General features: G+C 41.5%; 1 protein-coding gene across 1 annotated transcript in view; it reads left to right on the top strand.

Moving 5' to 3' along the window:
- The window catches only part of LOC137655789 (growth hormone secretagogue receptor type 1-like), a 284,499-nt gene that overhangs the window by 233,768 nt on the left and 35,554 nt on the right, over window positions 1-15,177 (top strand). The window contains exons 3-4 of the mRNA XM_068389931.1: window positions 382-562; window positions 2,015-2,111. Of these exons, the coding sequence (XP_068246032.1) occupies window positions 382-562; window positions 2,015-2,111 (278 nt within the window). The remainder of the gene's footprint in view (window positions 1-381; window positions 563-2,014; window positions 2,112-15,177) is intronic.

Raw genomic sequence — 15,177 nt, 5'->3', positions numbered from 1 at the left:
CTTATTTTTTAATGTATTTTATGGTTTATATAATATTATGGAATATTTGTTTTAATGTTGTTACTGTTCTTAAAATATTTTAGATTATTTTTTATTACTTTTCTTGTAGTTTCCTTATATCCTTTCCTCACTGGGCTATGAAACATTTATTTTAATATTGTTACTGTTCTTAAAATAGTTTATATTAACTGTTAATTGCTTTTCTCGTAGTTCCCTAATTTCTTTTCCTCCTGGGCTATTTTTCTTTTGGAGCCCTCGGGATTATAGCATCCTGCTTTTCCAACTAGGGTTGTAGCTCAGCAAGCAATAATAATAATAATAATAATAATAATAATAATAATAATAATAATAATAATACTTAAAGCAGTGCATCGTTTCCAGGCAAAGTCGTTCCATACGTCGAGTTTCTGGTAGCGCACGCCTCTCTGCTCATCATCCTAGCGATCAGCGTCGAGAGGTACCGGGTGATCTGCCATCCGCTGACAGCAGCTGCCAAATGTAGCAGAGCTCGAGCCATGGGAGCATGCGCTCTCATGTGGAGCATCGCTACGGTCGTCACAAGGTTTGTGTTCTCTTCCTCTCTAAGATTTATTTTTCCCTTTTTCTCTAAAACTTGTTGAAGGATTTAAGGTGTTTTCTTCTTCTGTAAGATTTCCTTTTTTTCTCTAAAACTTGCTGAAGCATTTATGGTGTTCTCTTCTCTAAGATTTATTTTTCCTTTTTTCTCTAAAATTTGCTGAAGCATTCAAATTATTCTCTTCTCTAAGATTTATTTTTCCGTTTTTCTCTAAAACTTGTTGAAGCATTTATGGTGTTCTCTTCTCTAAGATTTATTTTTCCCTTTTTCTCTGAACCTTGCTGAAGCATTTAAGGTGTTCTCTTCTTCTCTAAGATTTATTTTCCTTGTTTTTCTAAAACTTGCTGAAGCATTTAAGGTGTTCTTTTCTTCTCTAAGATTTATTTTTCCTTTTTTTCTCTAAAATTTGCTGAAGCATTTAAGGTGTTCTCTTCTTCTCTGAGATTTATTTTTCCTTTTTTTCTCTAAAATTTGCTGAAGCATTTAAGGTGTTATCTCCTCTAAGATTTATTTTTCCTTTTTTTTCTCTAAAACTTGCTGAAGCATTTAAAGTGTCCTCTTCTTCTTTAAGATTTATTTTTCCTTTTTTCTCTAAAACTTGTTGAAGCATTTAAGGTGTTCTCTTCTTCTCTAAAATTTATCAATCCTTTTATTTCTCTAAAACTTGCTGAAGCATTTAAGGTGTCCTCTTCTTCTTTAAGATTTATTTTTCCTTTTTTCTCTAAAACTTGTTGAAGCATTTAAGGTGTTCTCTTCTTCTCTAAAATTTATCAATCCTTTTATTTCTCTAAAACTTGCCGAAGCATTTAAGGTGTTCTCTTCTTCTCTAAGATTTATTTTTCCTTTTTTTCTCCAAACTTGCTGAAGTATTCAAGGAACTAAGATAGTATTAGTTTTCATTCTCTTAGAAAAAAAACCGTAATTTTAACCGGAAATTCTCCAGATAAATCTACTGTTCTCAACCGTATTTCAGTAAAATACAGGCGACCGTAACTTTTACCTTACTTTGTTATTATCTTTTACGGGTTATTGACCATAATATCACTCCTTTACGTCAATATATCCGTTTTTAAAACGGTAAAAATCCTGGCATAAATGTTGCCAGACATTAACCGTTTTTTTTTATTCATATTTTAAATTGTATTTAATTCTTTTATTTTTCTCTAAGACTTAATGAAACGTTTAAGGAACTAAATTAGATAGTTATAGTTTTCATACAATTCATGTATTTTTTGGTTTAGTTTTCATTTCAAGTAATATTCTTATATATTATGTGTCGAATTCTTCTGGCAGAAGTTTTAAATCATCTTAAATGTGTCTATGTTTGATATGAGAACTCTTGATTTTCTAAATTGTGTCAATACTTCAAACATCTTTTTTTATCCTTTTCTAAATGGTTTGAATATTTCCAATGACAATTTCGCCTTCTTTTCCCAGCCCAGTGATCGTCTTGACTGAATACACACAAGTGCGTTACATCGACAACTCTCTGGTACCTGTGTGTTACACCTCTATCGTGAAACTTTGGGCTAAGGTAGGTGTTATACCAACCATGTGTTACACGATCGTACATGGTTCGCATGTACCAACCATGTGTCACACGAAGATACAAGCACAATATGAACTATGTACGATCGTGTGACATATGGTTGTTACATGGTTCGCATGTACCAACCATGTGTCACGCGATGATACAAGCACAATATGAACTATGTACGATCGTGTGACACATGGTTGGTACATGGTTCGCATGTACCAACCTTGTGTCACACGAAGATACAAGCACAAAATGAACTATGTACGATCGTGTGACACATGGTTGGTACAGTGTCTGCAAGAGAAATCTCTCAGTCATGAGAAATGTTAAGCGTGTTTTTACAGGAACCTGTGAAGAGTATAGTGATAGCGCAGTTATTTTATGGCCTAGTAAGAAGGTAGGATTATATTGCTTCAAGTTCAGGCTCTCTTGCTTGAGGGTTACACTGTGGTACACCATTCTATGGTGTCTGCAAGAGAAATCTCTCAGTCATGAGAAATGTTAAGCATGTTTTTTACAGGAACCTGTGAAGAGTATAGTGATAGTGCAGTTATGTTATTGCCTATTAAGAAGGTAGGATTATATTGCATCAAGTTGAGTTCTCTTGCTTGAGGGTTACACTCTTGTTCACTATTCTATGGTGTCTGCAAGAGAAATCTCTCAGTCATGAGAAATGTTAAGCATGTTTTTACAGGAACCTGTGAAGAGTATAGTGATAGCGCAGTTATTTTATGGCCTAGTAAGAAGGTAGGATTATATTGCTTCAAGTTCAGGCTCTCTTGCTTGAGGGTTACACTGTGGTACACCATTCTATGGTGTCTGCAAGAGAAATCTCTCAGTCATGAGAAATGTTAAGCATGTTTTTACAGGAACCTGTGAAGAGTATAGTGATAGCGCAGTTATTTTATGGCCTAGTAAGAAGGTAGGATTATATTGCTTCAAGTTCAGGCTCTCTTGCTTGAGGGTTACACTGTGGTACACCATTCTATGGTGTCTGCAAGAGAAATCTCTCAGTCATGAGAAATGTTAAGCATGTTTTTTACAGGAACCTGTGAAGAGTATAGTGATAGTGCAGTTATGTTATTGCCTATTAAGAAGGTAGGATTATATTGCATCAAGTTGAGTTCTCTTGCTTGAGGGTTACACTCTTGTTCACTATTCTATGGTGTCTGCAAGAGAAATCTCTCAGTCATGAGAAATGTTAAGCATGTTTTTACAGGAACCTGTGAAGAGTATAGTGATAGCGCAGTTATTTTATGGCCTAGTAAGAAGGTAGGATTATATTGCTTCAAGTTCAGGCTCTCTTGCTTGAGGGTTACACTGTGGTACACCATTCTATGGTGTCTGCAAGAGAAATCTCTCAGTCATGAGAAATGTTAAGCATGTTTTTTACAGGAACCTGTGAAGAGTATAGTGATAGTGCAGTTATGTTATTGCCTATTAAGAAGGTAGGATTATATTGCATCAAGTTGAGTTCTCTTGCTTGAGGGTTACACTCTTGTTCACTATTCTATGGTGTCTGCAAGAGAAATCTCTCAGTCATGAGAAATGTTAAGCATGTTTTTACAGGAACCTGTGAAGAGTATAGTGATAGCGCAGTTATTTTATGGCCTAGTAAGAAGGTAGGATTATATTGCTTCAAGTTCAGGCTCTCTTGCTTGAGGGTTACACTGTGGTACACCATTCTATGGTGTCTGCAAGAGAAATCTCTCAGTCATGAGAAATGTTAAGCATTTTTTTACAGGAACCTGTGAAGAGTATAGTGATAGTGCAGTTATGTTATTGCCTATTAAGAAGATAGGATTATATTGCATCAAGTTGAGTTCTCTTGCTTGAGGGTTACACTCTTGTTCACTATTCTATGGTGTCTGCAAGAGAAATCTCTCAGTCATGAGAAATGTTAAGCATGTTTTTACAGGAACCTGTGAAGAGTATAGTGATAGCGCAGTTATTTTATGGCCTAGTAAGAAGGTAGGATTATATTGCTTCAAGTTCAGGCTCTCTTGCTTGAGGGTTACACTGTGGTACACCATTCTATGGTGTCTGCAAGAGAAATCTCTCAGTCATGAGAAATGTTAAGCATTTTTTTACAGGAACCTGTGAAGAGTATAGTGATAGTGCAGTTATGTTATTGCCTATTAAGAAGGTAGGATTATATTGCATCAAGTTGAGTTCTCTTGCTTGAGGGTTACACTCTTGTTCACTATTCTATGGTGTCTGCAAGAGAAATCTCTCAGTCATGAGAAATGTTAAGCATGTTTTTACAGGAACCTGTGAAGAGTATAGTGACAGCGCAGTTATTTTATGGCCTAGTAAGAAGGTAGGATTATATTGCTTCAAGTTCAGGCTCTCTTGCTTGAGGGTTACACTGTGGTACACCATTCTATGGTGTCTGCAAGAGAAATCTCTCAGTCATGAGAAATGTTAAGCATGTTTTTTACAGGAACCTGTGAAGAGTATAGTGATAGTGCAGTTATGTTATTGCCTATTAAGAAGGTAGGATTATATTGCATCAAGTTGAGTTCTCTTGCTTGAGGGTTACACTCTTGTTCACTATTCTATGGTGTCTGCAAGAGAAATCTCTCAGTCATGAGAAATGTTAAGCATGTTTTTACAGGAACCTGTGAAGAGTATAGTGATAGCGCAGTTATTTTATGGCCTAGTAAGAAGGTAGGATTATATTGCTTCAAGTTCAGGCTCTCTTGCTTGAGGGTTACACTGTGGTACACCATTCTATGGTGTCTGCAAGAGAAATCTCTCAGTCATGAGAAATGTTAAGCATTTTTTTACAGGAACCTGTGAAGAGTATAGTGATAGTGCAGTTATGTTATTGCCTATTAAGAAGGTAGGATTATATTGCATCAAGTTGAGTTCTCTTGCTTGAGGGTTACACTCTTGTTCACTATTCTATGGTGTCTGCAAGAGAAATCTCTCAGTCATGAGAAATGTTAAGCATGTTTTTACAGGAACCTGTGAAGAGTATAGTGATAGCGCAGTTATTTTATGGCCTAGTAAGAAGGTAGGATTATATTGCTTCAAGTTCAGGCTCTCTTGCTTGAGGGTTACACTGTGGTACACCATTCTATGGTGTCTGCAAGAGAAATCTCTCAGTCATGAGAAATGTTAAGCATGTTTTTTACAGGAACCTGTGAAGAGTATAGTGATAGTGCAGTTATGTTATTGCCTATTAAGAAGGTAGGATTATATTGCATCAAGTTGAGTTCTCTTGCTTGAGGGTTACACTCTTGTTCACTATTCTATGGTGTCTGCAAGAGAAATCTCTCAGTCATGAGAAATGTTAAGCATGTTTTTACAGGAACCTGTGAAGAGTATAGTGATAGTGCAGTTATGTTATTGCCTATTAAGAAGGTAGGATTATATTGCTTCAAGTTCAGGCTCTCTTGCTTGAGGTTACACTCCGGTACAATATTCTATCTTATTTCTCCCTTTTTTTTAAGTTTTTATAGTTTATATATGAAAGATCTATTTTGATGTTACTGTTCTTTAAATGTTGTATTTTAATTGTTCATTACTTCTCTAGTAGTTTATTTATTGCCTTGTTGGGGGGGGGGGAAGTCTTTAGATCTACCAGCTGAGTCATCAGCAGCCATTGCTTGGTCGTCACTCATCCTAGCTTGGGTGGAAAGGCGGCTTGGGCGCTGATCATAATATGTTCATTCTCTAATGCATTGTCCTGCTGGGTACGGCAATGTCACTGTCCCTTGCCTCTGCCATCCATGAATGGCCTTTAAACCTTTAAAATGAAGCTTACACGGTAAAGTGTTTGTGATATAAGTCAAAACTCGTGGGAAACTAAACCTCTTTGATTTATTTTGTAATAGAACTTCTTTTAGAGATAAAGAATCGAAATATAGGGTCGTTTTAAAAAGGCAAAATTCTGCGTTTGTAACACTCTCTTGAGTTTCGTATATTGTATGCATCAGAGTATTGAATCTGGTATTATTATTATTATTACTTGCTAAGCTACAGTCCTAGTTGAAAAAGCAGGATGCTATAAGCCCAGGGGCTCCAACAGGGAAAATAGCCCAGTGAGGAAAGGAAACAAGGAAATAATAAAATAGTTTAGGAACAGTAACACCATTAAAATAAATATTTTCTATATAAGATATATAAACTTTAACATAACTTTTACCTAGCGCCCGACAAACATCAAAACGGCAGAAATAGAATGGACATTAGTTTAATATCTTATAACGTATAATTCATATTAAAGATGACTGAAAAGGCATATTCAAACAACGATGCTACTGTATCTGTATATGGAACTATACTCAATTTTTTTTTTTAATGAGGCGCATTTGCACCGACTCGCAGCGGTGCCCTTTTAGCTCGGAAAAGTTTCCTGCTACCTGATTGGTTAGAATTATCTTATTCAACCAATCAGCTAGTAGGAAACTTTTCCGAGCTAAAATGGCACCCCTGCGAGTCGGTGCAAATCTGCCTCACTAAAAAGAATTGACTATAGAACGGGCACTCGGTTGAGGGCATACCATCGCCTATATCATATTTTATATCAAAAGATAGGAAATTTAATAATGCACATTTTGACAGTAGTTTCAAGCAAATCGGATAAAAATTGGCAACGATATAGCAAATAGATTTTTTTTTTACCTTCTCATGACTTTCACCTCAACCTTTGATCCAATCACTGCCAAAATCTAATCAAATTGTCTCTGGATCATGGCCAATCATCTTACCAAATTTCATGAGAATCGGTCCAATAGTTTTTGAGTTATGCGAAGCACAACAAACAAACATACACACACAAATAAAAAAACACGCCTATGAAAACATAACCTTCGCAACGAATTTGGCGTAGGTAACTTAGCATCATAAATTAAAATATATAATGTACAAAACAATAAAAAAAAAACTTATTTCTCTCACTATATAACTCAGAAGTATTTAACTCCATAAAAGACGCCCGAAATTCAATATATCTCTCTCCTCCTCTGCCACTGGAAAGACTTTCCAGCCGAGGCAGAAGGTAGATCAAATTGAAATTCAATACACCGTGAATGTGAGAGCTCTCCTTTCCAGCAAGGCGTGAATCTTCTTCTCTGCGAGTTACGCTGAACTCCGAGGCTAAAATCGAAACGTGGCTTTCATTTACATGGACAGGATTATTGGATTCTTCGACGTCCTGGAAACTGGAATACGTCGTTTATAGTTGCTACCTGGATTTGGGATAACATTGAACTGATGTTTGATGTTTGATGATGATGATGCGAATGAATTGGAATCTTATTTCAATTTCGTGTAAATGGAAAACATCTAAAGCTATTCAATTTTATGAGAAATACATCGGCAACCCTCCTGGCTAGTACAGTGGTAACAGGCGGCAGATCGATACCAACCCGGGACCGTGAGTTTTCAAGTTGTTTACTGTGGAGGCCACTGCTGTACTTGTGTCCCACAGTAGGGGGTTGGGCTTGCCCGGCTGACGTTCTGGTGTGCATCTGTTCTGCTGAAACTGGAATTTGGAACCCGACACCTTTAACCTTTAAGGCGAATGAAAATTAATCAGATTCCACAGACACAGCCTCTCATGAATAGCAGATGCAATGGACAGTGACATTGCCCTATCAAGCAGGACAATACCCTAGAGACTGAACATATCACATATGATCAGCGCACAAGTCCCCCCTCTCCACCCAAGCTAGGACCAAGGAGAGCCAGGTAATGGCTGCTAATAACTCGGCAGATAGACCTATAGGCTCCCCCAAACCCGTCCCTCCTTAGCTCACAAGGTTGGTGAGGTTGCAGCGACCAGAGGAACTACCGAGTTTGAGCGGGACTCGAACCCCAGTCTGGCGATCGCCAGTCAGGGACGCTACCAACCCGGTCACAACAACTCTTATTGTTTTAGATTTCTACTAGATCCTCTGATTAATAAATCGTTATAGTTTATTGTAGAGGGAGAAGAACGAGATGGAGAGGGAGTTATATGGCGAGATAAGGTGAAGCATGATATGGAAAGAAGAGGTTTGATGGAAGAGGATGCCTTTGATAGAAGGCATTGGAGAGAGCGAATCAGACAGCAGACCTCTTGATATAAGGATAACGGTGGGAAAGAAGAGTTGATTGTATTTGTTGCCAATCTGGAGATGAAAGGTTGGGGAGTGTACGGAAGTCATATATTTTTTTTATTATATCATCCCAGTATATAAATCTGCATAATTAAATTGCTTATCAAGTCCAGAGAGAGAGTTTAGCTTGACTTTGAACTTGGGTGGCGTTGTTCCTATCCTAATTATTGAAGGTTTTTATGTCCAGGTACATTTGGTTTCCGGGTTAATAAGAAATGCCTCGTCTAATGTTTACCCTTTTAGAATACTGTTCTGTATACTAATATTTATTTGCGTCAATATGCGTAGGAGGAGATGATGATGATGATGATGATGATGTGTTAGAACACAGGAAAGTTCCTGGGTCTGTGAGCGCCTGAAGCGGTTGTTAAGTGTGAACCACCACTAGGTAATTAATTTCACGGCTGGGATTGCTTGTAGTTGGTAACAGTGTTGGAATAACTGAATGTTTACATTGTGGGGTTAGGCCAGGGGTGCCATTCCTACGATAATTATCGTACATGTACGATTATTTTAGACCCAGTACGATGTACGATACATACCTTAGGTACATATATATATATATATATATATATATATATATATATATATATATATATATATATATATAGATAGATAGATATATATATATATATATATATATATATATATATATATATATATATATATATATATATATATATATATATATATATGTGTGTGTGTGTGTGTGTGTGTGTGTGTGTGTGTGTGTGTGTGTGTGTTTAATTAAACATTTATACTAAATTATTTTGAAATAAGTTAATCATGTTACTCCTTAATAATTATATTGAACCTGTATACGATAATTTTGGTTTAAAATACGACAATTTTAAGGCTCGTGTACGATAATCCAGTCGAAATAATCTAGCAACCCTGGGTTAGGCTGTTAGTTTAAAATAGTAACGAAACTGATCTCAAGGAAGGAGGACAGTAGTTTAAGTGCTAGGATTTTATTATATTTATTTATTTATTTATTTTTAAGTGTATCGCGTGATTATTTGTAAGTATAATGTTATCTTTGATTGGTGTAGTTTTGGATCCAGCCATTTTTAAGATTATTTAACTTGAACCGTAACGAGAATTTTGGATTTGTATTACTCATTGAAGTATTGTGATTGGATGATGAAAAGTTATTGAATTATTTATTAGATTTGGATTGTTCTTCGATGATACTGATTTGATTGACAATGTCCTGCAATGGATAAAGATTGCATGAACAGCTGCTCCGCAAATTAACCGGAGTTACCGCTTTTTTTTCATATGCAATCATATAATTTTTCTGTCCTGCTATTTTCGTTCCAGTATATAAGAGATATTCATATATCAACGACTCCAAATTGCAATTTCCCTTAGACAATGTGTTCTGATGTTTTGGCTACGAATTCTTTGCTTTTTTTGCTCTCCTCGAGGTCGGATTTAGGACCCGAAGGTCTCTGATACAGACATGAGAGTTTTCCATTGATTTTCAATGATCGACTTTTGTGTTGTGTCTAATAATAAAAATTGGATTCTTTCAAGCTGGGTGAAGGGAATAGCTAAAAGCATTCCTCGAGAGATGTATTATTATTATTATTATTAGTATCATTATTATTAATAGTATTATTATTATTAGTATCATTATTATTATTACTAGTATTATCATTATTAGTATCATTATTATTATTATTATTACTATTATTATTATTAGTATTAGTATTAGTATTATCATTATTATTATTAATATTATTATTAGTAGTAGTAGTAGTAGTAGTAGTAGTAGTATTAGAGTTTTAGTATTAGTATTAGTGTAAGGACACTGATCCCTTCGTCGTCCAGAAAATCGACAAACTACTTATTTATTTAAATTCTCTCTTCGCCACACTGTGGTGTCCTATGTATATATATTCCGCTCTACCAGAGCTACATTTTGATATATGTATCATTTCATAACATGTTTCTGTCAACCCATAATTCATATATTTGTAAGTGTAAGAAAACACATATATTTTGGCGGGCACTTCAATCTGACTTGGCGCCAACGTCATCCTACGTTTCCGTCCGCACCTTGTAATGTATTTCCGTGCGCATTCAAATAAAGTATCAGTTGATCTTGGTGACGCTTGTCTCACTGTCCTTACAACTGGTGACCCCGGAGTTGAAAGTAGCATCAGCGGTTTTGGCTTTGCCATTAACGGACTTATTACGGCCGTGCTACCTTCTACATACTCCGTTACCTTAGGCACGAACCTGCCTTTGGTTCTCCCACACTTCGGTGAACGTAAGGCAGTAGGATGAGCTTAACCGACATATCAACTTCTCACCTCTTCGCCGACTCGTCGTCTGGCCACGATGCAGGAAGCAACACACCCATCGCACCCAACGGCCTCGCCTCCACGCCCAAAGTCAAACTGCCGCCCTTTTCTCAACACAACACCGCTTCCTGGTTCCTGAGAGCGGACGTACTCTTCCGCGTCGCTAGACTCAGCGACTCCTGCGCCAAGGCTGACATCGTTCTCACCTCCATACCTGAAGAAGTATTCGACAAGATTTCCCCATGGCTCGACGCCCAGGCCGGCCAAGTTTCATACGACGACCTGAGAACGAAACTCATCGGTATCTACTCCCTCTCCGTCTCAGCAAGGGCACAGAAAGTACTGGACCTCGCCGGCAAGCCCATGGGTGACACCTCTCCTGTCGAGGCGTGGGACGAGCTAACCGGCCTGCTCATGCTCCCCGAAACAGACAGCAACGGCCGACGACGTGAGATTAGCTTATCTCGCGAGATCTTTCTTCGACGCCTACCACAGAACGTACGGGCCCAATTGACAGACGCCGACACGCTCCCGATGAACGAACTCCTGTCGAAGGCTCAGAAGCTCCACGAGGCCTCCAAAGCATCTCGCCTCGGAGCATCATCGTCAACACCGCCTCCGTTCTCCTCCTTCAGCAGCTGCTCTTCCATAGACTCCTCGGCAATGGCCCTCGAGGACGACGAGATCAACATTCTATCAAGAAAGAAACCACCGCAACCGACGCAACCAAACCCTAGGCCCAACCCAGCATGGTGCTTCTACCACCAACAGTTCAACCCTAGGCCCAACCCAGCATGGTGCTTCTACCACCAACAGTTCGGCAGTGACGCCAAGAAATGTAGAGCACCATGCAGTTTCCCTAGAAGACAACGCCAGAAGCATCCACCTGCCACCATCGCGGCCGCAGTTAACCATAACAAGATTGGTTTCTGTATCCTCGATACCATTTCCAACCGTAGACTCTTGGTGGACACCGGCGCAATGCAGTCAACGTTCCCTCCTTCGAAGTCCGACCTAGACCGTGGTCCCGACAAAAACGCTCCCTCACTCATCGCCGCCAACGGATCTCCCATACGGTGCTATGGAATCAAGACCCTCAAGATATCTATCATGGGCCGTTCGTATTCTTGGCCCTTCGCTATCGCCGACGTCAATCGCCCCCTCCTCGGTGCGGATTTCCTCGCCCACCATGGACTCCTCGTCGATGTCGCTAACAGACGTCTCATCGACACGGGAACCTGCCAGTCTCGCGCCCTAGAACACGGCCCTACAACAATGTCCGTATCCGCCGTAACAACGCACCCCTACGCCGACCTCCTACGAGAGTTTCCCGAGGTTTTCAAGCCCGAGCTCCGACACTCGCCAGGTTCCCCGTCCAAGCATGGTATCTACCACCACATCACAACGACAGGACCTCCCACTCACGCCAAATTCCGCCGCCTCCCGCCTCAGAAACTGAAGGATGCCAAACGCGCCTTCGAGGACATGGAACGCATGGGTATCTGTAAGAAAGCATCGAGCCCCTGGGCATCACCCCTGCACATGGTTAAAAAGCCGGACGGGTCCTGGAGACCTTGCGGCGACTACAGGCGCCTCAACCTCATTACAACGCCCGATCATTACCCACTGCCCAACATGCAGGACCTAACGAACGCGTTGCACGGCGCAAAGTTTTTTACCAAGATGGACCTTCTCAAGTCTTACTTCCAGGTCCCCGTATTCCCGGAAGATATCCCGAAAACTGCCATTGTAACGCCGTTCGGATCCTACACCTTCGCATACTCAACCTTCGGTCTACGCAACGCCGGGGCAACCTTCCAACGACTAATGGATAGCATTCTGGGTGACCTACCTTTCTGCGTCTGCTACGTCGACGACATCCTGATATTCTCGAAAAACAAGGAGGAACACCGGGGACACGTCCGCACCGTCCTAAAGCGCCTACAGGAGAACGGCCTAGTCATACGCTTCGACAAATGTACGTTCGGTGCGGAGGGAGTGGATTTCCTTGGTCACCGTGTATCCTCGCACGGGGTAAAACCCATGACAACCAAAGTCGACGCCATCAGGAAGTTCCCAATACCTACGACCATCCGCCAACTTCAGGAGTTCTTGGGAATGGTCATTTACTACAGGCGCTTCATCCCCAACATCGCACAAACCCTGTCACCCCTCGACGACGTCCTGAAAGGAAAAGCAAAAAAACTCGAGTGGGGCTTGCCCCAGCAACAGGCATTTGCTCGGACGAAGGATGCCCTTGCGAATGCCACCACCCTGGCTCATTTCGACGACAACGCGCCCCTGCGACTAACGACCGACGCCAGCAACGTCGCCTGCGGGGCTGTGCTTGAGCAACTCGTCGATGGTTCTCCTCGACCGCTGGCATTCTTCAGCAAGAAATTGAAACCCGCCGAAACAAGATACAGCACCTTTGATAGGGAACTCCTCGCTGTCTACCTCGCCGTCCGCCACTTCAGGCGCATCTTGGAGGGTACCCCCTTCACGATTGCAACGGATCATCAACCCCTCGTCCACGCCTTCACGAAATCAACGGACGCATGGTCATCCCGACAACAACGTCATCTCGCATCAATCGCCGAATTCGGGTGCACCATACGTTACGTCCCAGGAAAGAAAAACCCAGTCGCGGACGCCCTTTCAAGGATTGAAATTGACGCGATCCACCTGGGAATCGATTACGCCAATCTCGCAACCGAACAACGCACCGACCGAGAAGCACAGGTTCACCTACGGAGCCATCCGCGCTCAAGATAAGTGCGGTTCCCCTCGGACCAGCAGGAGTAACTATTCTTTGCGACACCAGAACGGGCCGCCCTCGTCCCTGAGTACCAGCCTCCTGCAGAAGGAAAATATTCGATATCATCCATGGACTTTCGCACCCCTCAGGACGCACCACCGCTCGCCTTCTGTCTGAAAAGTTTGTCTGGCCAGGGATAAAAAAGGACTCCCGGGAATGGGCGAGGTCATGCATCAACTGCCAGTCAAGCAAGGTTAGCCGTCACACCGAATCGGGGGTGGGCGATTTTCCCCAGCCAAAAAGACGTTTCGGACATATACACATCGACGTCGTGGGACCATTGCCCCCTTCTGGATCCGCTCGCTACCTACTTATGATCATCGATCGCTCCACAAGGTGGTTGGAGGCATCGCCGATGACCGAAGCTACGACTCAAGCATGTGCCGAAGCCCTCCTGTCAAGCTGGGTGAGCAGGTTTGGCGTTCCTGACGACATCACGACTGACAGAGGCCCCGCTTTCCTCTCAGAAATATGGCTTGCTTTGGCGAACCTGATGGGGACGACGCTCTACAGCACCACGGCATACAACCCCGCGGCAAACGGCATGGTCGAAAGAACGCACCGCGCCCTCAAGGCGTCCCTGATGGCGAGCTGCACCGACGGGGACTGGAAATCACGACTTCCTTGGGTACTCCTCGGCCTTCGCACCGCCCCTCGCGCAGACGGCGAACCTTCGCCCGCCTAAAAAGTTTACGGGGAAGCGCTCGCAGTTCCTGGCGAATTCTTTCCCTCATCAACCGACGACACGCAGCTGGATCACCTAAGGGACATCGCCAGGAAGTTCAGGCCGTGTCTCAAAACTTACCAGGACAAAACCAAGCACTTCAAGCCAAAAAGCCTGGATGACTGCAAGTACGTTTTCGTCCGTGTCGACGCTCATCGACAACCACTGACTAGACCTTATCGAGGTCCCTACTGGGTAATTAAAAAGACAACGAAAGCCTTCCTTCTCGACGTCCATGGCCAAGAGGACTGGGTCTCAATAGACCGCGTGAAACCAGCGTTTTTCGAAGGAAAAGACACCGCCTCCGCTGGACCTGGCAGACCCAGAGTTCCGCCACAAAACAAGCCGCCCAACGAAGGAAAAATCATCAAACGACGTCAAGAGGAAGAGATCCTTACACCGACCGCCAGCACGCCCCTCCGTTCAACAACAAGAGGAACCCTCCGACGCCCGAAGAGATACGAAGATTGATCATCAGCCCTCTACGCCGCCCGATGTCTTGGGGGGGGGAGTACTTGTAAGGACACCGATCCCTTCGTCGTCCAGAAAATCGACAAGCTACTTATTTATTTAAATTCTCTCTTCGCCACACTGTGGTGTCCTATGTACAGTATATATATTCCGCTCTACCAGAGCTACATTTTGATATATGTATCGTTTCATAACATGTTTTTGTTAACCCATAATTCACATATTTGTAAGTGTAAGAAAACACACATTTTGGCGGGCACTTCAATCTGACTTGGTGCCAACGTCATCCTACGTTTCCGTCCGCACCTTGTAATGTATTTCCGTGCGCATTCAAATAAAGTATCAGTTGATCTTGGTGACGCTTGTCTCACTGTCCTTACATTAGTATTAGTTTTTAGTTTGAGTCAGAGTTATAGTTATAGTTTGAGTTTGATTTTCTGGAAGGTACACTTGCACGCTGTTCTGTCTTGTTAATCTTCCCCTTGTTTTGTTAAAGTTTTTATAGTTTATATAGGAAATATTTATTTTAATGTTACTCTGATTAGAAATTTGATTTTTCCTTGTTTCATTTCCTCATTGACCTATTTAACCCCGTTAGAGCCCCTGGGCTTATAGCATCCTGCATTTC

Source organism: Palaemon carinicauda, chromosome 16 (assembly GCF_036898095.1).
Source record: "Palaemon carinicauda isolate YSFRI2023 chromosome 16, ASM3689809v2, whole genome shotgun sequence".
NCBI classification, from domain to species: domain Eukaryota; kingdom Metazoa; phylum Arthropoda; class Malacostraca; order Decapoda; family Palaemonidae; genus Palaemon; species Palaemon carinicauda.
Note: the sequence above shows the minus strand (reverse complement) of the source record. Positions and strands in the feature narration are given on the sequence as shown.